Here is a 24,707-nt window from a genome sequence, read left to right on the forward strand (position 1 = left end):
ATCTTAGATTCTCCCAATGATCCAAGTCAGCAGACAACTCAGGGTCCAGTCCTGTCTTATTGCTGCTTCCCCTGGAAATTCAACAAACACCTCAAATCCAAAATGTCCCTAACTGTACTCATTCTCCCCAATCACAAGTGTGTTGGCACAATCACCCAAGCCAAAAAAAAAAAAAAAGAGAGAGAGGCCCTCCTGGGTTTTCATACCCCACCACACAACATGTGCCACTGGGCGCTAGGTGCCCTGAAGTCTGTCTCCTGGAGCTCTTGAGACAGACCCCTCCTCCTGTGGGTGCCATGTGAAGGAGCCCTCATGGTTTCCGTTTCAGTTAGTGTGGCAACTTTGACACTGTGCTCTTCCCCCAGACACACCCTTCACCCAGCCATCAAAACAATTTGCCCATTCTCCTGCTTAAATGTTTCCAGTGGCTCCTCATTCCCCTTTCCCTGTAAAGCCCACAGTACCCATCTGTCCACAGCATCATCAGCTGCTTGCCTTCATCAGCCCGGCACACACACCTCTCCAGGCCCGCTACACTCTTCACAGCTCCTAAACACCAGTCTTTCCTGCCTCTCTCACTCCCCATCATCGAAACCCTTTCCAAACATGTCGTGACCATTGTCTGTCATATGTGCAACAGGTTGGGCACTATGTTAAGTGTCCTAAGTACTTTAGTGACTGGGGACCAGACAGAATGAGTGTCTTGGGAAAGGAATCAAAGATGGGCACTCATAACCACAGCAAAACTTTCCTCACAGCTTGGCAATGTGGCAACCCCACTCACTTCCCCATTCATTGCCTTCTACACTCTGGCTGAGTCAGTCCTGATTCCTGGCTATTTGGGTCAACTGTCCTCACGGCCTAACCTACCTATCTCAGGGTGAGAACAGTTTATCTCCCATCCAGCACTAACCAGGCCAGTTCTGCTTAGCTTCTTTGATCATCTAGGTTCAAGTGTGCTCAGGGCAGTATATATAGTCAAAGATACGGTAAGGAATAGCATTTCTTCTTTTTAAAAAAACGTTTATTATTTTTAGTCAGGGATGTGTGTGTCTGTGTGTGTACTTGTGTGGAGAAGTCTCGATGGGGTCCAGAGGGGGTGTGTCCCTGGAGCTCTTGTTACAGGCATCTTATCCTATAACTGGGTACAGGGAACTGAACTCCAGTCCTCTGGAAGAGCAATGCTCTTAACCACTGAGCCATTTCTCCAACCATTTATTTAAGAGGGGGCCTATGTAAATTTGGCTGGCTTGAACTCATGTTAACTCGCCAGCTCCTACCCCTAGAGTGCTGGGATAAAGGTGTGCACCCCACACCTGGCCCAAGAACAGCACTTCTGATACAGGAGCAGACACCCGGCCCATCCACCTTCATTCCTTGCCACTCAGTCAGCTACTTTATTCTTTACCCGGTGCCTCAGGGAAGAGATTTGATTGCAGAGAGTAAAGAATAAAGTGGTATTTTCTAGGCTCTGAGCTTCAAAGGCCTAGGCTGTGGAGAGAATAGAAAGGATTAAGGCACAGAGAAAAGATTCCATAGAAATGTGAGGTTCTCTCCTCCAGATTGACAACTGGGAGGGGCGAGAGGAGGGAAATATGAGCACTGTCCCAGATTCCCTGAAGAAGCCAGAGCTGAGCCGGCTTAATCTACAGGGAAAACAACTCATCTTCTGCCCTATCAGGTAAAACCCGGCAGAGGACCCCAGGAGAGAACTGGCTTTATGCTGTGTCTGGTAGTCCAGTACAAACACCTCACGTGGCACAGAACTTGGGAGCAGATACGTAGAACTCGGAGATACGCAGAAAGAACAACAACAACAATAACAAAAACAAACAAACAAACAAACAAAAAAAACCCGACTCAGCATTTAGCAGTCTGTCTGACTGCTGACTGGGAACCAGTTGGGATGACAGAGCGCTCAGAAAATGGATGAAGTAGAGACACTGGGGACCAGAGAGAATTCTCCTAGTATCTCAGCCTAAGACAAGGTCCTCAAAACTCAGTTAAGAGCCCATGGGGGTAAAGAGTTCAGTTGTCAGGCATGAAGTCCATGTCTGTAATTCCAGGACCTCGAGGATTATGATGTCCAGACCAGACCAAACTATATACACAGCAACACACGTGTGCACACACACACACACACACACACACACACACACACACACACACACACACACAAATATAAAAAGAAATCTAAATTCATACAAGATTATTTCTGGCATGCAAGAAAAAATGGAAGCTTAAAATAGTAGTTCCATTCTTATAGTATCTTGTACATCGGAAATTTGTACCTGTTACTCCAGTTTCCTGACACCTTAGCTTCCTTCTCTGTGGGTGTAGGCGTCGGGGGGGGGGGAGCCTGTCTTACTAATTCATCTCTGTACACACACACCAAGCACACGCACGCATGCATGCGCACTTCCCTCTTCACTGCCACAGATTAGGGTCCACAACAACCAGGAAATGGACAGCAGGGAGTTTTTGGAATTAGACACAGGAACCAGATGACTGAGATGTGGGTGTGCAAACCACAGGGCAGAAGTCACGGACAGTAGCTTCCAGCATCTTCTTCAGGAAGGTCCTGTCCCTCTCCCTCCATCTCCCCAAACCCTGGCCCCAAGAGGGGAAAGAAAGGCAGCACAGAATCAGTACAGACTTCATTGGAGACATACCAGACTCCACCTGCATCAAATCAGGACCCCAGCTGCCTAGCCCGCCCCAGCTGGCTCCCCCAGCCCTCTGCCCAGCACAGTACAGTCCAGTCCAGATGCAGCCAATGTTGCAGAGCCTCTGGGAAAATCTGATGATGTGTTTCTCCAAGATGGACTCCTTTTCCCTCTGTACTGATGATTCATTCCTGATGACAATTTGTCTGCTTGAGAAGTATCTCATGTCTGTAGGAGGCCTTCCTAATCTTAGGTCCTCCTTGGTCCTGAGGGGCTGTGTCCTGCATAGCTCATCCTTAAGAAGGACTCCATAAGTACAGGAGGACTCCAGGCTCTCAGGAAATTCTCCATGTCTTAAGAAGGCCTCCTGGTCCCTGAAAACAGTCATCCTTGAGAAAGACTGTGTGTCTTTAAGAAACACAACTTGTCCCTTGTTCCTAGAAGGGCTCCATAGCCCCAGGAGGAACCCTAGGCAGGGTTCATAACCCCTAGGAGCCTGGCCCAAAGCCCCTCTCAGCTGGCACAGATGCTGCTGACAGTGGCCCCTCCAGGGCCCACAAGGCCCAGTTCTTCTTGTTCATTGATGCACAGCTGGTAACCGCAGCCCCGGGCCCGAGTTCCAGATGGGACCCGGCAGTCAGTCTTGGCTCGAGGAGGCAGCAAGAAGCCTACGCTGCCAGCAATGAGCATATGCCAAATGCTATGAATGTAGAAGTAGTTGTCCCGGGTCTCCACGAAAGCATACAGAAGGACAGCACTGCCTGCAATAAGGCTGCCTGGGCACAGGTAGAAGAGCCAGCGGCGCCATGTTGGCGGATAACAGTGCCGGCGCCGGACGCTGCGAACTGTCTGGGGGAAGCAGAGAAGTGGGATTCAGGAATACGAGGCCCTAGAATATGAGGCCAGAGACAGTTCAGACTTCCCCTCATCCCTAGGTGTGATCTAAAGGCACCTGCCAAGACTTGAGTGGCCACTGTGAACAGGTGATGGTAACAGAATGCAAGGCTACCTTACACTGGGGACCAGATGGCCAACGCCCTGTATGCACTCCTGCTCCCTCCTTTGCCCTTCACAGGCCTCTCCACTCTTACCCAGGCTGTAGCCAAGATCCCAAGGGCGAAGAGACTGGGTCCAAGCAGGTTCCAGAGTCCATGCCGGTCAAGCTGTAGAGCCATGGACAGCAGCATAGCCCCCAGCAAATACAACACCTACAGAGACAGGACTCCAGGATTGGGCCAGGATGTGGGGGCAATGGGAAAAGCCCCAAGCATGAGTGGATTTTAAATAGAGGTTAGCTATGGATGTCTGCCAAGACCCACTCTGGACTGACCTGCTTGATCACAGGCTGCAAACGAGCCATGGCAATAACGGTGACCCAAACCGACATTAAGGAGCCCAGGAAATCACAGAACTGAAGCACATCATAGTCCATGATGCAGAAAACCACAATGCCTGGCTGGTCACAGGCATGATAGAACTGCAAAAAGAAACAACAGGTGTTAAAAGGCCTTGAGGCCACAAGTCCAGGGCTATGAAACCAAAGAAAGTCAGAGAAGTAGAGGTCAGAGGTCACAGGTGAACAATACTAGGAAATGCCTGACTCCTTTTTTTGTTTTTTTTAAGATTTATGTATATGGGTGTTTGCCTGCGTGTATGTCTATGTACCACATGTACACAGTGCCCACAAAAGCACAAGAAGAGAGCATAGAATCCACTGAAATTGGAGTTACAGACAGTTGTTAGCCACCATGTGGGTTCTGGGAATCAAACCCCAATCCTCTACAAGAGCAGCCATGCTCTTAACCACTGAGCCATCTCTCCAGCCCTGATTCACTTATTCTTGAGAAAAAATAGCAGCGAGGTCTGGTCTGCTTTACAGCCAAGCATATCTGGCAGCTCAGACACTGGTCCCCCTCTCCTTGTGTGAGGAGTCATCACAGGCCCCTCCTCCTTTCTGTGTGCTTCAAAGGCAGCTGCAAGAGGCTGATTAAGCCTGGAATGTAAGCTTAATCTTGAGAAGTAAATGCAAATCAGAAACCGATGTCTGCTAGATTATTTAGTGGCTTGTATTCTTACATCTGGCATTGGAAGAGGAAAATAGCCAGATAGGCACATGGAATCCCAGCACTCAGGACGAGGTCAACCCGTGCTGCACAGCAGGTTCTGTGCCAGCCTGAGCATAGTCAGACCCTGTCCAGGATGGGTTGGGAAGAGATGTTCATGAGAAAAGTAATGTCCTATGAATCCATATTCAGATGTTAATTCTTCACGGTTTGGAGAGCAGGCCATACCCCTGCACCATGTGGCACCCTAGTGTGAGTGCCATGCCGTTCCCATGGCCACGCCCACCTATTATCTTAGTGCAATCGTGAGAATTGATTAGCAACGTAACACAGTACATTCAATAGCTGTCAGTTTCTGTCCTCATTATCTGGAATGTTTGGCTACACAGAGAACCAAGTGCAAGGTTTTGGGCCTATTTTTTAAGAATATATTTTATATCTACAAGCCTCTGAATAAACACCTGAATTATAGCCTTGCTGACTGCTGGGATTAAAGGCATGCTAGCTCTGTTTTGAACACGTGGAAAAGAACAGAGCTAGAGGAGAACTTTCAATAACAGTCTTAAAGCCAGCAGCTCTTTCTCACACTCCTGTCCTTTTTTTTTCTTTAAGAGGGGACTGAGTGGTAGTGACGCACGCCTTTAATCCCAGCACTCGGGAGGCAGAGGTAGGCAGATCTCTGTGAGTTCAAGGCCAGCCTGGTCTACAAGAGCTAGTTCCAGGAAAGGCTCCAAAGCTACAGAAAAACCCTGTCTTGGGGAAAAAAAAAGAGGGGTTAAGGCTACAGAATTTGGCAGTTACGAGCACAGGCTGTCTTGCAAAAGCCCCCCTAGTTCAGTTCCCAACAGTCACACTATGGCTCAAAACCTCCTGTAACTCCAGTTCTAGAAGACCCACTGGCCTCTGTGGGCACTGCACACATGGACTGGGTGCACAAAATTCATGCACACCAAGTAAAAACAATAGATCTTTTAAAGGGGAGTAGAGTTTCTTCATGTGGGGTGAGGGAACAAGGTTTCTCCAGTTCCTCCTTGGTCCCTTTTCAGGTTAGTACCATATCTAGATAACGAAGAGGCATCTGGGCTAGAATATTCCAGGACAGATGGATGTGTTCTCCTGCAGTTCCTGCTGTAGTAAGGTGCTCTTACTAATTCTGTTTAGATTTCCATGAGGCCAAGAGTGGACTGGCAGAACAGCTGTTGGGGGGGGGGCTGTGAGTAACAGTAGACAGGGCACCTAGTAATAAGAAGGAACAGAATATAATACAAAAATAGAAAGAGACTCTCAGGCCATGCCTGAAAGGGAGCCAGCTAAACTGGGGTGCATTGGTCCCATCTGGTAGCATGGCTACAGCCTCCTCTGCCTTCTCTGTAGCTGAGTAGCCAGAATTCCCCACAATCCTCACTTGGACATATAATCCCCTACTTTCTCCTAGACTACCAATACGATTTCTACAACCTGGGACCCAGGGAAGCACAAATTGACTTTTGTGATACTCATCTTTTTAATTACATTTTATAGTAGAATAGTGTGCGTATGTGTGTGTGTGCACGTGTTTGCACTTCAAAAGACAAGCTGAGGCTGTCACTCTGTCCCTCCTCTACATAGGTCACAGGGGTTGAGCTCGGGTTGTCAGGTGTAGTGGCAAGTGTTTTTCCTGGCTGAGATATCCCATGGATATGGTCTTGTGTGATACTCTTCTTGCCAAAACACAGAGAATCAAAGTCCACCTAAGATTTCTTTGGTGCTCGCAGGTAGGTATCGTGTGCCGTAGTTTACCAAGGACCTACAGGTGAGAATACAGAATTTGCAGATACCAGGTCTCGGCAGGGAGCAAACCTGTTTGGAGCTAAGTCACACAAGGAGATGTACTTCCACCTTTCCTGTCAGAGAGGTTTGTGAAAGTAATGCGGACCTTTCTGGCTACAGAGAAGCTGGAAATCTCAGAACTGCGAAGATTCCATAATGGGAACAGGGAGACTTAAAAACTGTAAATCTAGCTGGGTGTGGTGCACACCTTTAATCTCAGCACTTGGAAGGAAAAGCAGGTGGAGCTCTGTGAGTCTAAGGCCAGCCTGGCCTACACATAGACTTCCAGGCCAGCAAGGTATACAGTGATTCCTTGTTTCAAAGCAAACAAAGCCTATAGATCTATATCAGAATGTATTCCTTTGAGCTGGGAGCTATATCACATTGATATCTCCCATGATGCCTCAGGACAAAGTTTCTCAAAACTCTAAAACAGAGTTTTGATAAACTGCCTAAGACAGAGATTCCCTGCCTTCCAAAAGTTCTCACAGAAACCAAGAAGGCCAAACTGACTGAATGGGGGACATGCTTTCATGTCATAAAAATGAGCATGCTACAGACAGAAACCACAGAGCATGTCAGAAGGTTTGAGGCAGGAGTACTAAGAGGTTAATGCCAGCCTGGACTACATGGAGAGTTTTAGGCCAACCTTGTCTGTAGATTAGAACTCTACTTCACAAACGATGAGAGAGAGTGAGGCAGTTGGGACGAGAACATGGAGACTGCTGAGCAGGGGAGCCTCCCACAGAGACGGTGAACACCCAATCCCACATTGCATTCCGTGTATCCAGCCAATATCTCTTCTCTCCTCCACATGGGAGGAGAAGCTCCACACCTGTGAGGTTGACTTGGAAGCAGCTTTGGCCATTTATCCCACAAGCTACCTGACAAAACAGTCACTTCCTACAGTTATTGGGGGCAGGCAGGGCATTGCTCTAGGAGACAAAGTGAAGGTCCAGTCATCCTCAAACTGGGGAGAATGTGGTGGAAATGTGGACCCTCTCCCCACCCTGCGGTAAGAACACAGAGAAGCAGAGGTGCTGCTGCATACATACCGTGGAGAAGAACATGGTGAAGGTGTAGACAGCAGCTTCCAGCACGTACCGGCTCCGAATGGCCAAGACCACAGGTGGCAAAAACATGAGGTTGCTCAGGCAGAGGAGGAGTGTGGACAGCAGCTGGAATCCATAGGTGAGCGCATCGGCACTGTCTGTGCAACCCCAGCCCCGCCACCCTGCAAGTAGGGAAGGTACAGGGTGGAGGAGGGCAGAAGGCACCCGTGGCTCAACAATTGTGCTCACTCCTGTCCTCATACCCAGTGCCCTGGGGCACCCCTGCTGGCCACCCCATGCACAAGCCAAGTCTGACCTGCTCCCCACCCCAGCCGGCTCACCAGCCTTGCACTCGCAGGCCGCGTACAGGTAGTTGTGTGTGCGCAGCAGCTTGCACTGGCCATAGGGCCCACAGTCATCCACACATGGGGACAGGAAGGTGCGCAACCGCACTTCAGCCGTTGCATTGCGGCATCGCACAAACCTGCGAGCATAGACGCTCCTGGTTATTTGAGGCCAGGGCCACCCCCAACCCAGCTCCAGCTATGGCCCCTATTGCTCCTGCTCACCGAGGTCCCACCCCGCAAAGAGAGCGGAGGGTCAGGAACCAGGTCCCCGTCTGTGGGAACGGAATTCGAAGTCTGGCTGCTCTGGACGTGACACTGACGGAGAGGAGGAAACCTGCGAGGGACTCTAAAGGAGAAAGCACGGGCCCAGGAGAGAGGAGTGGTCAGCACTTCTGGGAACCCTAGGCTGCCCCCTGTTGTGAGGGTACCCAGCCTCCCTTTATTCCCCATCCCCATCCCCACCTTTGGAACAGGTCACAGCAGCATCCCCCAGGCTCAAGGGCACCTCATGAGTCAGGCATCCAAACACTGTTACATTTTCTTGGTGCAGGGAACTCTGAGCAGGGTGAAGATGCAAATGAAGCTGTCAGACCCTTGGGGTGGGCCGCCCCAGGCCTGTCACTTCTCCCACTCCCTAAGGCTGGAAATCCCATTCTCCTCTGGGTGGGCCCACTCCTCCGGGGATCAATCCATCAAAGCTGTTCTCTTACTCAGTAGGAGCCAGAGATCCATCAGATCCGCACAGCCACTCTCAAAGCCTAACAACAAAGCAAGCCCTGACTCCGAATCTTCCCTTTGGAAGAGAAGGCACCTTGGTTCATCCTATCTGGTTTATGGGAGGAATTGGGCACCTGATGCCAGCCATAGATACCAGCAATAGATAAAGGTAATTTAAGGTTCTCAGTCACCTAGCCCTGGGGCTGAAAGCTTATTAAGAAAATGCACTCCTAAGTGAAATGACCCCAAGTACAAATGGAGGTAGCTGAAGCCAGAGAGATTAAATGTAGCAATTTGATTGGGGTTAAAAGAATATAGATATCCTCAGGTGTGGATGTAAGGGGTGGCTGTCTTTGAGGGAGGAATGGGATGCCACAAATTCATCTCAAGAAAGATCTGAAGCAGCCTGATACATTAAATTAGGATAAAAATAAAGGCTTATGAGAACATTTTAAACCAGGCTGGAAAAATAAGGCTGTCCCCAGACATGACTTATGTACTTGACTAAAGTGGAGAAGGCTCCCTGGTGGGTCTCCTCATCTGTGAACACATCTGGGTTCACTGGAGTCTCCAGAGCAGCAGCGACCTCAGCTAAATTCTCACTATTATTTTTGGTATTTCTGAGGTAGCTGGACTGGCTTGAAACTCGCTATGTAGCTGACCTTAGGGCTCTGACTGGCCTCACTGTGCTGGGACTATGTGTGTACACCACCACACACACCCTTCTTCAGCTGAATTCTCACCAGAGGACGCTGCGTGTGCACACTCTGTCCTCAAGCACAAGAGTGAGTCTCCTACAACTGGTTTATCACGTCCTTCAGTGGAAGGCCAGGAGGGCAATATGCAGAAGTACTACTCAGTGAAAGTGATAGGAATAGCCAAAAGCAGTCTCTAGGTACATAGTCCTTCCTCCAGGGGAAAGATCAAAATACTTGGAAGAAATGAAAAAGATCCAGGGTTCTTAGTCCACACCTGTTCTCCAGGTGCACGAGTTCAAGCTTGGCTGGGTGTGGTATGCACCTTTAATCCCAATGCTCAGGAGGCAGAAGCAGGCAGATCTTTTGAGTTTTAGGCCAGCCTGGTATATATAGCAAGTTCCAGGCCCCCAGGGCTACTTAGTGAGACTCTGTCTGAAAAATAAATAAATAAATGGATAAACAGTGTGTCTGCCACACCGGTCACACCAGCTCAGATTATCAGTTTCAGAGACAGGATAGCCAATCAAAGTGTAACAGAGGGGCAAGTGTCAGGTGGAGGGAAGTGTAACACCAGAGTCCCCGAACACTGAAGGGGCTCAGCTGTTGAGAGAGTGATGGGAACATCTGAAGGGCTGTTAAAATAGCATAGCATTGTAACCAATGCACAGCATTAAGGTAATACACAGCAATGAATGGAGTCTGCACTGCCTTTGTGTGTGTTTGCACCTGCACATGTGCATGCATGTGTGGGTACAGGCATGTGCATGTGAAGCCAGAGGTCAATGTTAGGTATCATTCTTCAAATGCTATCTACCTTGTCTTTGAAGCATGGCCTCTCATTTGGCCTGGAACTCACCAATAGGCCAGGCTGGCCCAGGGACTATCCTGTTTCCACCTCCTCAGTGCTGAGATTAGAGGTGTGTGCCAAAGTCAGGTCCTTGTGCTTGAAAGGCAAGCACTTTATCCTCTGAGCTAGCTCAGACCCAGGCAGTTACTCACTCTTCATTTTTTCTATAAATCTAAAACTTCTCTAAAAGAATCTATTATTACAAACAAGGACACACATGGATTTGCTAGATATAGCGTCTAGACAGAACAAAGTCAGCGGGTGAAGTTCATGAAAGCAGTACTAGTAGACTATCAGGATGCCACTGGCTATAGGAGCTGTCTGAAGACAGGCTGCATGACCTCCCGTTACAGAAATGAACTACCATTGTGATCAGCCCTCTAACAGGAGGTCAACCTACAAACTAGAAACACTGGGCCACTGCATCCCGGCTGGCACAGTTCTCACAGCGCAGTGGGGGCTGAGAACTGAAGCAAAGCACAGGCTCGACCTGGAAAGAGCCCTGAAGGAGGCGGGCCCTACACTCCTGCAACCTTCCCCTGCAGACTCCCCAACAGGGAACCACCCCCTTCCCAAGAAGTACCACATTGAGCTGGAGCTCCAGACTGAGGACACCTCCACTGTCCAGCACTGGCAACAGCCTCAGAGCAAACACAGCTGGGCGCTCGGGTGGAAGAGCCACGCTGGGACCAAAGAAGATGTAGAAGTGGACAGAGAAGGTATCCAGCTCGTTGCGCAGAGTCGGACGCACTGGCCAGCAGTGCTCAGGTGGTGATACGGCTCCAGACCCTTCTACAGGAGTCTCCAGGGATGGTGGCTCTGGGGGCAGTGGCTGGTTGCCCAGTGATTGGGGCATATTCATGGAAGCCCCAGGGACCAAGGCACGGGACAGGCTGGGTTGTGGACACTCTGTGAAGGAGAAGAAACCAAAGGTGAGACATGAGGTCCAAATAGCCCCACAGGCCCACCACAGACCAGAACTGAACCCAACTCCTGTTAGCTAGCAAAGGGGAGGAAGGATGTAAACTAAACCAGGATGGGCCTGGAGAAAGGAGGCATTGAGACCATGGCACAGGGTCCAGATGTTTCCTAATTGTCACAGCGATTCAGCCACCACCACAGCAGCCATCTGTCCCTCCCCAAGGTCAGAGCAGAGGAATTAAGAACACGTGTCCTCCTCAAAGCAGTGAAAACACCGTAATATAAGCTAATGGGAGGCACTGTCCTGATGACTGTGAGCGCTGCAGCAAGGGCAGCTCCTGAAGTCCTGGTTGGCCATGTCCACCCCAGGACACTGAAAATGAAATGAAGGAAGTGGAGGGGGAGGGAGGGAGGGACGGGCAGAGGGAGGGATGGGGGAGGAAAGGGAGGGAGGGAGGGAGGGGTAGAGGAAGGGAGGGAGGGACGGGCAGAGGGAGGGACGGGGGAGGAAAGAGAGGGAGGGAGGGAGGGAGGGAGGGAGGGACGGATGGGCAGAGGGAGGGAGGGAGGGAGGGATGGGCAGAGGGAGGGACGGACGGACGGACAGACGGAGGAAAGAAAGAGAGGGAGGGAGGAAGGAAGGAATGAAAGAAAGGGAGAGAGAGAGGAAGAAAGAAAGGGAGGGAGGGAGGGAGGGAGGGAGGGAGGGAGGGAGGGAGAGACAGAGACAGAGTCAGAGAAAGAAAGCCTTTAGTTGTCCCAAGTCAGGCACAAAGACACACTAAGAAGGCTGCCCAATGACCTGAGGTCCCAAGGAGATGGGACCTCAGGAGTGTGAAGGAACCAGGGTGGGGTAGAGGAAACTGTAAGGAGGGTCTCAGAACAGAGCCATCCAGATTACCCCAGTCACATTCCTGCATAGGTTGGGAGTTGAGGCAGATAAAGGGGCTCTGACCTTGTAACCTTACACACAACTGGAAGCGGATGATCCTGCCAGGGCCACGGGATGGTGTCTCCACACGCACATAGACCCAGTGCCCCCAGGGGGGCAGGGCCAACTCCAGCTGGCATACTGAGGCACCTCCACAGGCTACAGAGCTTGAGTTGTGCAGTGGTGGGGCCTTGGGACGTAGGCGCAGTGTCAGGGGGCAGGCAGATGCCCCTCGGCCCCCTACACACACCAGTTGTGCTGAAACCCTGTAAGTGAAGCTGGGCACAAAGACCCTGAATAGAGGACAGGTTGGGGGCAAGAAAAGACAGAGAGGTAAGAGACATGAGAGGGAAACAGGAAGAAAGGGAAGGAACAGGTGGCCTGGTCAGCTCTTCCTCTGTGTGAGGGGAAAGGAGACTGGATGGGACCCACCCTGGGAACTCTGGGTTACTTTGGTTAGAGGGAAAGCAAGACAGATCCCTGTGTAAGACCAGAGGAGGAAAGGGCAGGGCAGGTTTGGAGTGTTCACTCACTTATACAAGGCTGAACGATTGTGGGGGGAGAGGGTTTGCTCTGAGGGACGGCCAGGAACCAGCACAGCCACGTCCAGCAAACGTCGGACAATCAGCTGTGGCTGAAGGAGGTACTGACACTCATCCTGGAGACCCTGAAACAAAAAGGGGTAGCAGGAGAGACAGTGGGAACACTACCAAACCAAGGCTAACATAACCTGCTGGAGGGGTCCTGAAGAAACCCCTTTTCCTCCAGTTCCTGGGGCTCCCATTCTGGAGTTAAGTTCTGAATTTCCTACCTGAGTAGTCATTTTTATTGAGGACTGTTTTGTATTACAAATATTTTAGAATGGGCTTAACTAACTACAAGGGTTGGGGGAAAGAAAGACATACCAAGTACAGGGACAGCCTCTTCAAAGGAGAATTGCCTTTTTATTTGTATGTGTTCATGTACTTTAGTGCAGCCACATGACAGAGGGGAACTCAGATCTGTCTCCACATTTCCCCTTGCTTGAGGCAGGCCTCATCTTGTTCGCAGCTGGATCACCTAGGCTAGCTGGCCAGCCTAGGTGAGTTTCCGGACTGTCTCCTGTCTCCGCCACCATCTTGCCACAGGAGCACTGGATTCTAGATGTATGCCACTTGTCCAGTTTTATGTGGGTTCCGGGGATCTGAACTCATGTCCTCATGTTTGTAAAGCAAGTGCTTTACCCACTGAGCTGTCCCCTCAGCTCTCAGGACCATCATTCTGGTCACCTCTGCTCTATCTGGGTCTTCAGGGACCCAACACTGAATGAGGTGTAGGACTCAAGTTCAGGCCCAACTGATGCTGTGGTTCTGCTTTACCTTCTCCCAGCCCAGCCCTCCTCTTGGTACACTGCTAGACAGGACATCCCCTCACACACTGCAACAGCAAACCATCCCATTCCACAACTATCACTGGCTCTTCTGGGTTTGGAAAGCTCCTCCTAGTCCTCTGGTCCAACCCTCCCACCACTACCACTAGTCTGAACCTTTAACTGCTCCTGCTCTCTAGGCTGCTCTCTGACGTGTGCCTGTCTGGTCTCTGCTCCAGCACACCCATGAAGACTACTTACTACCTCCCAAGCAACCTCCAGACTATTTGGAACTTGAGAACAGGACTTGGCCCGCCTGACACAGGCCTATCGTGCTGTGCATAACTTGCCATGAATGTCTGCCAAACACATGAATCAGCCCAGCTGCAGACAGCACTGACCTTTATGAAGCCAAAATCTGTCCCCTCACAGCTGCTCTGATCTGACCTATGGCCTCAGACTATCTCTTTGGACAGCGAAGGGCAGCCACCACACTTCCCAAGATTTCTCTTGTACTGGACAAGCTCCCAAGCCCCCGTCCTACTATAGTGAGAGCACCCTCCCAGGAATCCTGTCACTTCGTCACAGCTCTCCTTCCACACCCCACAAACCCATCAGATAAAGGGCATAAGGGTCTCTGATGAGGCTTTGCTAACCTTCTAGACCAGGCCTTTGGTTGGCCTGATAAACTAGGGACTATGGCTCGCTATGGTGGTTGTTCTGATAAGATGTGCCTCCAAAGCCTCGTTCCGCGGGGAAAGTTCCAGGCCCTGACATCCCACCATGTTTCATGCCATGGAATGAGTCGGCCAAGCCTTGGGCTCTGGGCCGACTACAGTGCTGTGCGGAGGCCTTGACCTGTGCCAGGTCAGAAGAGGCAGCCGCCCTGCCCTACCACCTCACTGTTGCGCTCCCGATGCTTAGCACACCACCTGGCACATCTGAGGTGTTGGAAACAAAACAGCTGTCAGGCTGAAGGATGGGTGTCCAAAAGAGAGTTCCTTAAGTAATACAATTATCCAGAATTTTCCATCTCTGACATCCAAAGCAGATGTCCCTCACTTCTCATGCCAAGCCCTATGGATCAGAAATACTCTGGCAATACATTTCAGAGGACCCCCCCCCCAGTCCACCATCCCCTGAACACAGGAATCCACGGCAGTCTCATGCTAGGGATGTCCCTGCCTCACAGCCGAGGGAAAGAAACACTGCTCCCATGCTTACTGTTGAGTTCAGGAAAGGATCAGGACCAGGCATGCTCAGGCTGTGTTCCTTAAACATCCAGTCTCTTCTTCAATATGAAGCAGAGACCAAGAACGGTGGAGGGCCTAGCAGAAGGCTTTGGATTATGGGAACTCCTATTTTGTGGGGCACAGGGAATGTCTTTTCTTTTTTGTTCTTTAGAGAGGATACAGGGTCTTATTCTGTATTCCAGGCTATCCTTGACCTCACCTTGTAGTCCAGGCTAGTTACAATTTATGCCAGCCTTCCAACCTCAGCATCTCAGAAACAGGATTACAGATACAAGTCACCATGCCCAATTGTTAAAGTGCCTGCAGCAAACCATGGCAAGCCTATGGTGCATTTTCTTGATTGATGATTGATGGGGCGGTTGTTCACTGTGGGTGGGGTCACCCTTGGGCTGGTGATCCTGGGTTCTATAAGAAAGCAGGCTGAGCAAGCCAGAGGAAGCAAGTCAGTAAGCAGTGTTCCTCCATGGCCTCTGCATCAGCTCCTGTACCTCCAGATCCCTTACCTATTTGAGTTCCTGTCCTGGCTTCCCTCTGCAATGGAGGGAACTACCTGAGAACTGTAGGCTGAAAGAAACCCCTTCCTCTCCACACTGCTACAGTCACGGTGTCTACCACGGCAGGAGAAACCCTGACTACGGCAGACTTGTAGACTGAAGATACTCAAGGACATGTGGCCTCCTCTGTTCCCAGCTTTCTTGTCCTCAGTCAGTCAACACCAATCAATGGAGAAGTGAACGACAACAGTGCAGACTGCAGGGGCAGGAGAGGAAGCAGAGCGACATTTGGGAGGTTACTATTATGGTGGTACGGGAGAGCACTGGAGACGTGCTAGGTAGAGAGGCATCTGCAGAGTGTGCTAAGAGCTGAGGAACACACTTTAGGGATTGGTCATGGGGAAGTAAGAGAAAAAGTAAGACTCAAGAGTGGTGGGCAGCGGCTATCTACTGGGAAGAAGATGAACAGAAGGAGGAGGCCAAGCCCGGAAATGAAGTAGGAGTCAGATTAAACTTGAGACTGTTCTTAGAAGCAGTAGAAGGTGTCAAGAAAGCTCGTAGATATAGTTCGAGATTCACAGAATATAAGACTGGCTGTCTACTCTTAAGAGGCATAGATAGTATTTAAAACAACTCTTCCATAGACACCAAAAAAAAAGAATGAAAAACAAAAAGGAGTTCTTCTGAGACCAAGGATCGGGTTGCAGCAGCACACACAAATCAAGCAGAAACATCAGGAAAAAAGTGTTGTGGAATATTATTTTAACTAGGCAAAGATGTGTTACATTTCTTTATGCTGTATTTGTTTAACGATGTAAGGATGTGTGTTTAACTATGTAAATATGTGTTGCATTTGTTTCACTCTGCCTGCCTAAAGGCACCTGATTGGTCTAATAAAAAGCTACACAGTCAATAGCTAGGCAGGAGGGGGATAGGAGGGACTGACAAGCAGAGAGAATAAATAGGAGGAGGGATCTAGAGAGAAAAAGGATGAGAGAAGAAAGAGGAGAGAATGAGGGAGACACCCAGGGTGAGAAGCCAGGCAGCCGCCAACCAGACATGAGAAGCAGTAAGACATACTGGACTGAGAACAGTACTAAGTCCCAAGGCAAAGGGGAGGTAAAAAAGAAACAGGTTGGCTTTAAGTTAAAAGAGCTAGACAGAAATGAGCCTAAGCTAGGCCAAGCATTCAAAACTAAAAACAAGTCTCTGTGTCATGATTTGGGAGCTAGTTGGTGGTCCAAAAGAAAAGGCCTGGTACAATAGAGGATGAACAGTGGTCAGGAAAAGCAGGAGGATGATGGGAGTCATAACGCCAAGACAAGACCAGTTAAGAAGGAAAGAATGGTATGTGGAAGAAATTGAAATCTGGATACTAGTTTCCTACAGGGAGAGAAACTCAAGACTAACAGAAGGGAAGAAGACTCACTTTTCATTGTGGGCATTTTGTGCCTTTAAAAGGCTGCACTATGTGCACATGTCACCTATCTGAAATATAAATAAAATAACTTAAGAGGGGAGGGAAAGCAGAGGAGACGCTGTTAACAGCTATCGCCTACTGTGGCTGAAACTTGGAGCTGCTTGGTCCTCATGACTGGAAGGCCTTCTAACAGCTGCTGCTGTCTTTCTATCTAGTGGTTTTCATTATTTTACCTGATTTTATTTACATACAAATCCTAGATTGGAAAGAGAAGCGTTCAGACCTACACCCCGCTGTTTAGGAGAACAGCTGGTACCCACAACCCGAAGCCAGCCATCACAGGCAGGCTGGTAAACGGAGCCTTGGGAGGAACACTTGCTAAGACATGGAAGACAACAAGATGAGAGGCAAGGACAAGGCAGATGAGGAGGCTGATGGGAGGAAGGGGACACAGAGAGGAGGAGTCATGAGACCAACTCAGGACAGCAGGGATTTGAGGCGAAAGAAAGGCAACAAAAACACCAAGTCCCACCACACGCCAGCTCGAGGCTAGGAGTACACGATTCAGGAGAGGGTCTGGACTGGAGAGAGGCAGTCTTTAGAGGCTCCCTGTCACCCTCAGGATACATTTAAACTTCTAGGCCCTCTTTGGTCTGACTTCTGTCCACCTAGCTCACACTGACCTCCTTCAGGCTCCTCCTGAGCTCTGGCACCCACTACTCCCACCAGCTGAAACACTTCCCCGTGTCCTCCCACTGAGGCCTCACTGCCCAGTCTCTGATCACCACCTCCAGCATCTACCGGACTGAATTGGCCATCTCTTCTTTGTCTTTTCAAAGCATCTTCACATCTCACCAACATAGGTCATACCTACCTCAGTGTTCCAGCACCCGGTCCAAGCCTAGTGCAAAGCAGCTGAAGGACAAAGGGTTACGGAGAGATCTAAGCCCATGCCCAAAGCCTAGGAGGACCCTAGAAACAGTATCTTATCTCGCTGGGATCCTTCCTGCCCCCACCAGGGTTATCCTGATGCCATACCACTTCCTGTGCTTGCCACACCTTACAGAAGAACCATGGTACAAGGGGATACAAGCTGGGAATGCAGAAGGTCCCAAACAGTAAACTTATAGGTAAGTCTGGGAAACTAGCCAGGATCAAGGAGCTAAAAAATCCTTAGAGGCCCATGTATGATTCAAGAAGGTAATCAACACTTTAGAAGAACCACACCCAAGATCCTTGCCCATCCAACCTCTAGAACAGGCACGTCCAAAGAGCTGCACTTCACAGTGCTCGGACCTGCAGTCTCTAATGATCAAACTGTGCCCTTTCTCTCTGGTCTCACTACACTGCAAAGAGCACGGCTATCTAGGCCTCCATTTGCAGTATCAAGTCTTGCTGGGACTGAAAACTCTCTAGATGGAAACATGTATGCCAGGCCTGGCTGCCTTCTCACTCCCCAGTGATCTAGACACTTTGAATCGTGCATTAGGTTCTAGGAAGCCTTGCACTGTACTGCCATCCCCATGCAATCCTGGCCACTCCTATTCGGGTCTCAGCTCCACATTCCTTACTAGGTCTAGGCTCCATGTGCTTCCTGCTTGCTTAGAGTGATACCTAGAACAAGAGCTGGACTCTAGTCCAGGGAGAAGCCTCTAGCCCAGTGGTTCTGAACCTGTGAGGTGCAAGCCCCACAGGAGTCACATATCAAATATCCTGCATGTCAGATATTTATATTATGATTTAAAATAGTAGAAAAATTATATTTATGAAGTAGCAATGAAATAACTTTATGGTTGGGGGTCATCATAACATAAGGAACTGTGTTAAATGATCTAACATTAAGAAGGTTGAGAACCACTGAGCTAGACGATCCTTCCCTCAGTTCTTACAAAGTGAGACAAGATCATGGCTGAGTCAAGAGGCATTCTCTTTGAAATTTGGCCAAAGATCAATGAAGACATTCTTGCTAGTACAAAAATCCTTAGTTCAAGAGGAATCAAGAGCCCAGAGACAGGTCATCTCCCAGCATGCTCTCATCTAGAGGGCTCCCAGGTCTTCTTGAACTTCACAACACTCAGCCTAGACTGGTCAAGACGCTATGCCAATTCAGAGGCAATTTTCACCTGGTTGGGAATTTCTGTCCTTCTTAATCCTCAAAGGCCAAACCCACTGGTTTTCTTGCTTAGTGCTCTTACTTTATAACACTCTACAACCCTCACCTGTTCATTCTTTGTCCTTCAACACACACACGGCTACCAGACTAACAGTGGCCAGCTCATCACGCCCTCCCTCTCCTACAACGGACAGGAGGAAACCTATGTACTTCCTCACTCCCAGGAGGAATCCCAACTTGTCTAACACACCAGAGTGACAGGAAAACATTGTGGTATCGTCTTTCACTCCAAACTAAAGAAACATCCTGACCTTTGACCCTGCCCTTCAGACTGACAATCCCCGCTGTGTTAAAGTCCATGCTGATATTCAGAGAAAAGAAAGGTAACGGTCGGGAAGGATATCAGCTATCTAAAACTTCTTTCATTAGGAAAACTTTCTCTCACGGTTTCCCAGAGGGCAAAGGAGAGACCTGAAACCATGATGCCTGAGCTAGAGACAAGGATGTGGCCTGAGAGATGTTTCAGGGCTGTTATCAACCAAAAATAAAAAAATAAAAAATAAACAGTGCTGCGTTTGTACGGCAGATTTTGGACTTTGTAGTTTCTCTTCAACCTACCCAGAACCACCATGGCCCAGTTTTCGACTACAGGCCATCCCACAAGCCAACCTGCTGGCCTATAATAGTGCCCCATCCCAGCCACTCTGGTGCTGCTGCTCATCCTGACAGCAGGGCTAGGATGTCAGTGAGCACTCAGCAACGATGGATGGGAAGATATGACCCCTCCTGTCCCAGGCAGCATTAACCCACCTTGACAGAGATGTGGCCATGGGCTTGGGGAAGGTGGGCAGCCAAGAACCAGTCCCCAGGTAAGGGGCTGCTGACGTTAAAGATGCCTGAGGTTCTGTTGGGCAGTGTCCAGCTGAGGGTGAGTGAGAAAACCCCTGGCACAGCCGTGTCTGTTGGAAAGTGTGTATGCAGGGGATTGATGACAGGGGGCGCTCCAGAGCGGAAATACCTGGGTGATATGAAAGGAAGAGAGAAAAGCAGGCAGTGGGATAGGAATTAGGAAATAGGGGTTAAAAAAAGAACTGTCATTCATCACTAGTAAACAAACAGATTCCCTACACTGACATATACCACAGAATTATCCCAGGAAGAGATGGAGTTCATAAGGGGCAATAGGTCAATTCAGGTATTCACAGTAGTTACAAGAAGTCAGGTGACAGGGAGGCCTTATTCAACCTGGATAAGGGTCAAGGTCACAGTCAGGGGGCGTGTTTAGACCACAAAACGTCATACTCCAGTTTGGAAAGTAACTAGGGTTGGAAATTGGGGATACAGATCAAACACTCACACAGTCACACTTTGATCTGGGCAGTGGTCCCCAAAGGTTCCTCCCTGTTCCTTGAAGATGATGAGGTTCCAAACAGCCAGGAACGTGTCCTCAGGAACGTGGAAGTGGAAGAGCTCGGTGCTGGCAAAGGAGCGAAATGGGCTGAGCTTTCGGGGTGAGCAGGTGGAGTAATCGGTCAGGAAAAGGCCTCCTGGGAAGCAGAAGGAAGTCAGCGGAAGGGAGGACAGAGGCATTTCCACTTGGTCGCAGGCCTATTTTCCTCATCAACAGCACCAAGTCAACAAGCATGCTCCACCAGCCAGGATCTGGGGTTTGTGCTACCCTAGCCAGCATCTGCTTTGTTCCTCATAAAACCTTGATCTTAAAAAATTCCTATCGCAAAAAATTAGAAAACTGAGAATTTAGGACCCTTCATATAACGTCAAGGTCACTCACTTAAAAGGTATTATTCTCCTCTCACCAAGCCTAACAAAACAGGGTGTGCAAGTGTCTGTGCATGTGTGTCTGTGCATGTGTGTGTGTGTGTGTGTGTGCGCGCGCGTGTGTGTGTGTTGGCATAGGCTCTTAAGCCACTGAGCAAGCTAGAACTCCACCTGTGGGGCTTGGGAGTCAGCACAGAACTGTGTAACTTGTTTGTTTTCTGCCCTTCTCTATGCCCCAGTGGTTAGGAGCAGTAAAAATTCTCAGAAGCTTCACAAGAGCTGTCTGTATACCAGCTCAGGGCAGAAGAGGGGAGGAGAAGGTGTGGTGAGGCTGCAAGGGAGCTGCTTGGGTGGCAGAGTCAAGAACAGGAGCTGGCAGGCCACCACGACAGTGCCCAAGAAAGGAGAGTGATCAGAACCTCTAGGGTCAAAATGCGTAGCGAGGGTGTTCTCCCAGGAGGAGGTCCTGAAAGGTAGTCATTCGGTGACTAAGTGGCACCCTAAATTACTTGGGAATATTTGGAGTAGACCAGGGTGTGTGTGTGTGTGTGTGTGTGTGTGTGTGTGTGTGTATCTCTAGCTGAAATGCTCAGATCCTGGATGACAGCTGTCAGAAGCAGAGCCACGGTGGACAGGAAAGCCACAGGCCCTAGCCAAACATGCACATAGGACAGGAGTGTCGTGGCAGTGAAGGTAACAGGATATATACCTGACAGGAGAAGGTGGCTCAGAGTGCAGGCAGTGTCCCCATATAAAGCACTCTCATGACCTCTCTGTCTCTCTGTCTTTCCTCTCTCAACACTCTCTCAATGGCCTGTCACTGCCCCCTATTTCAAAACAGTTCCAAAGAAGCCCAGGAATATGTCTTTGGACAGGAAGGAAACTGGGTGAACTCAGGTGTCTTCAAGACACAGTGGAGGTTAGAAGGGGAGATTTCAGAAACACAAGAAATACCCACATGGCTTCCCTAATCTTATGGTCTCTACTCCTAAAAATGGGAGTCATGACCCCCAAAATGAGGTATTTAAAGTAACAGAGACATGGGACATCAGTAAAGGGAGCTGCTGAAGGACGGCAGGTTGGCCACACTAAACTGGGGCACCTTTGAAGAGTCACACTCCAGAGGTACCTTATACAAGCAGAAGCCACCGGCCAGAGTGGCTCAAAGGCCATGACAGCACCAAAGGACTAGACTGCTGTGCCAAGCGAAGACCAATCTCAACAGGAGAAACTGCCAACTTGCACTGCTCGGCAACCAAAGGCTCAGAGCTGCACTCAGACAGTGGTGGGGAGGTATCCAAAGCAGATGAGGGCAGGGGGACTAGCTAAAGGAGAAGACAGCTGTGCCTCGGGAGCCCCAAACTAAGCAGCCCTAAATACTATTGTTACAAGCAACAAGAGCTCTGGAGTGCCCTCTGCTGGGGTTAGAGCAGGCTGCTCCTCCTAAAGTGAGCACCAGGCAAGCACAAAGAGCTTACTTGGCCTGGAGAATCAGGGAACTGCAGGAGCCAATTCCATGAAAACCGGAGGCTATGGGGGCGGTGGGTGTCACAGGATGGGCTTGGAGGAAAAGGAGAAAGTGGCAGCTTGGAGCTTGGGAGGAACTTAGAAGGAGTTTGAAGGCGGGTGGATCCTTGGGAAACAGGCTTATTTACCTCAGTCTTTGACTTGGGATTTGAACAAGGCCTACCAGAACCATGTCCCAGTGAACTTGTCCTGACGTCCCTTCTACGATAACATGTAGGTGCTTTCCTACCACCTAAATCATACGAGTGTGTGCAAACTCCCCTCATCAAAAGCAAAAACCTGATTGCCAGCTGTTTCTGCAGTCATCAACAATGGATGTCCATTCCTCCACCCTGGGCCCTTTCTTCCACAAGCAGCCCTTCAGTGATACATTCATAAAAGGAACGGGCCAAGCTAAGAGTGTGTGGTCCACATCACATGTCCCCTGCCCCTCACACAATGACATATGTACACACTCCAAAACCACATCGGCTCATGTACACTCAGATAAAACTCATGAGCACACGTCGCACACACACCATTCCCACAGATCCCTGTTACACACACAGGCACATATAGCACCCACACACCTCTGCAGGACTGTGACCTTAGGGATATGCTGATCTCAAGCTGTACACTAAAGCCGGCCCACTGAGATCAGTGAAACCCACCTCTGTCCACAGCTGTTACTGCCAAAGACTGCTGAGCACACCTCGGTCCCAGTGCCACTCAGCAAAGGTGGCCGGGGGCTGAGGTCATCTCTGCCCTTAGGCTAGCACTGTCTCTGCTTCCCTCGGTACAACCATTAGAAGCTGGGCCACTCCTCCCAACCAACTGACTTTCTAGGCTACACGTTGGATAAAGATTGACACCTGACAAATGAGAAACTGTTCATGAATTAAGCCTCCTGGCAGACAGACTAGGGAGAAAAGAGATTATGCTTTGAGCCAATGGAAGAATACTTCAACCTGGAATGTAGACAGAAGGAGGGAGGTGACGGGAGGGAGCCAACCAGTATGTCATAGGAACTAGGAACCCTTTTTTCTAGCCCCACTATTGCCACTTACACACAATACAACTCTAAACAAATTACGCCCTCACTGAGCCTCAGTTTCCCCATCTGTAGAATGCTGCTGAGGTCCAGCCATGCTTTAAACGTATCAAATTATCCGTAGCCCAGTGACGCTTGCTTGGGGAAAGACCCAGCACAAGAAGAAAGCTCATTATAACGGCAACTAACCCACATCCATCTATGCAATGCAACATATTGTCTTCAAGACTGTTTGGAATGTGCACTTGGCATCTCAGAGATTTAGGCCACGTCTGGAGCTAGACCTGAAGCCTCTATTCTACAGGACTATGTCATCTCCATAGAACTTCGCAGGAGTAAAGCCCCCAAGACTTCCCATAGAAAACCAGACCCAAAGGGTCAGGATGGACACCAAGAAATGAGATCTCGCAGAGTTTTTTCGGGACTATTAGCCACCTGCTGAACCAGCTGAGCAACACCACTCTTGAAGTTTGCCAAACCATCCCTTGTGTAAGCTCCTCTCCCTCTTATTTCCTCCCACTTCTCCCCAGTGACCTAGCTCCCCAAGTCCCACCTCTCCCGACCCTTTCCAAGCCATCCTTCCCGGAACCCCATCCTTTTCTCATTTTTTCCTGTTTCTGCACTCACCAGCCCCTGGACCAAGGACAGAAAACAGCAACAGCAGCAATAGGGCTGGCGGCAACTGGAGCCCAGACCTGAGTCGAGGCTGGGAGAGGGGCAGAGTATGAGAGAGGCGGGGAGGCAGTGGAAGAGACTTGGGCAAACACAGAGATGGGGGCAAAGGCTGAGATAGTGGGTTGCGTTGGACTGAGCACTGGGGCTCAAACAAGGGCAGAAGACGTGATGGGAGAAGTGAGGGAAATGGGGACGGGAGCAAGGGCTGGGGCTGGGCCAGGGGCTTAAGCAAACGCTGGGAATGGGACAGGGACAGAGGCTGGGCTGGGATTTGTGATAAGGGGTGGAACAAGGGCCGAGGCGGAGATAGCGGCCAAGTCAGAGGCAGGGACTGGGGTTGGAGCTGGGACCTGGTCCTGGGCATTCGCTGGGACATTGGCCGGGGCCGGGGCAGGTTTGGGAAGTGGGGCGAGGGCGTGGCCGGAGGCCAAAGCTGAGATTGGGATAGGATGAGGGGCCGGGACAAGGGCTGGGCCATGGCCCGGGGCGGGGGCGGGGCCGGCCAGGCCAGCACGGGACGCTCGCAGAGCTGACCCGCGGCTCCGCTCCCCACGCCCGGGGGGTGGCCTCCGGCGTCCTCGCGGGCCCGGGGTCGTGACCGGGACCTGGGTAGGAGTTCAGGCCTGGGCGACTCCGGGCTGCGCTGAACCGGCGATAAGCAGGCCCCGCGGCGTCCTCGGCGTGACGCTCGCCTGGTGCTCCGCCCTGTGCCTATTTGATTGGTCTCTCTCCGCAGAGCCCACCCCCACCAAATCCTATTGGCCTCCAACTGACGCCTGCTGGGCTACCTACCTGAGAACCTCCTTCTCACCCTTACAGAGAACCCGGGTGACCTCTTAGGTTCCAACAGCATCCAGTGAACGCAATGATACAGGAACCTTCCAGAAACTCACATAACCAGACTCCTCTCAGAACATGGTCTTCCCAGTCCTATGTTGGCACAGCCTACACAGAGACTCGCTCAACTCCGTTCCCACCTAGATCCAAAGCAGCACCCTCGGGAAACCTCACCCACGC

At 50.2% G+C, this 24,707-nt stretch overlaps 1 protein-coding gene across 5 annotated transcripts; it reads right to left on the reverse strand.

The window, feature by feature from the left end:
• Positions 1-2,464: 2,464 nt before the first annotated feature.
• Tmem8b (transmembrane protein 8B) lies at positions 2,465-24,641 on the reverse strand. Of its 5 annotated transcripts, none has more exons than XM_087897158.1 (13): positions 23,643-24,210; positions 20,037-20,226; positions 19,490-19,697; positions 12,585-12,718; positions 12,076-12,329; positions 10,783-11,108; positions 8,400-8,493; positions 8,160-8,283; positions 7,932-8,074; positions 7,594-7,772; positions 3,997-4,143; positions 3,758-3,874; positions 2,465-3,515 (listed from the first exon to the last, which is right to left on the reverse strand). In XM_087897158.1, exons 1-13 carry the CDS (start codon positions 24,166-24,168, stop codon positions 3,180-3,182), a joined length of 2,778 nt encoding a protein of 925 aa, XP_087753284.1. In that variant the 5' UTR covers positions 24,169-24,210; the 3' UTR covers positions 2,465-3,179. The 5 variants fall into 5 exon arrangements, with proteins under 5 accessions (XP_087753284.1, XP_048276146.2, XP_085533344.2 ...); XM_048420189.3 differs by having other exon boundaries at positions 12,076-12,344; positions 23,643-24,209; XM_048420191.3 differs by having other exon boundaries at positions 3,184-3,511; positions 12,076-12,344.
• Between the last annotated feature and the right edge of the window lie 66 nt (positions 24,642-24,707).

The sequence above is a fragment of the Myodes glareolus genome, chromosome 16, assembly GCF_982192425.1.
Source record: "Myodes glareolus chromosome 16, mMyoGla1.1, whole genome shotgun sequence".
In the NCBI taxonomy this organism is placed as follows: Eukaryota; Metazoa; Chordata; class Mammalia; order Rodentia; family Cricetidae; genus Myodes; species Myodes glareolus.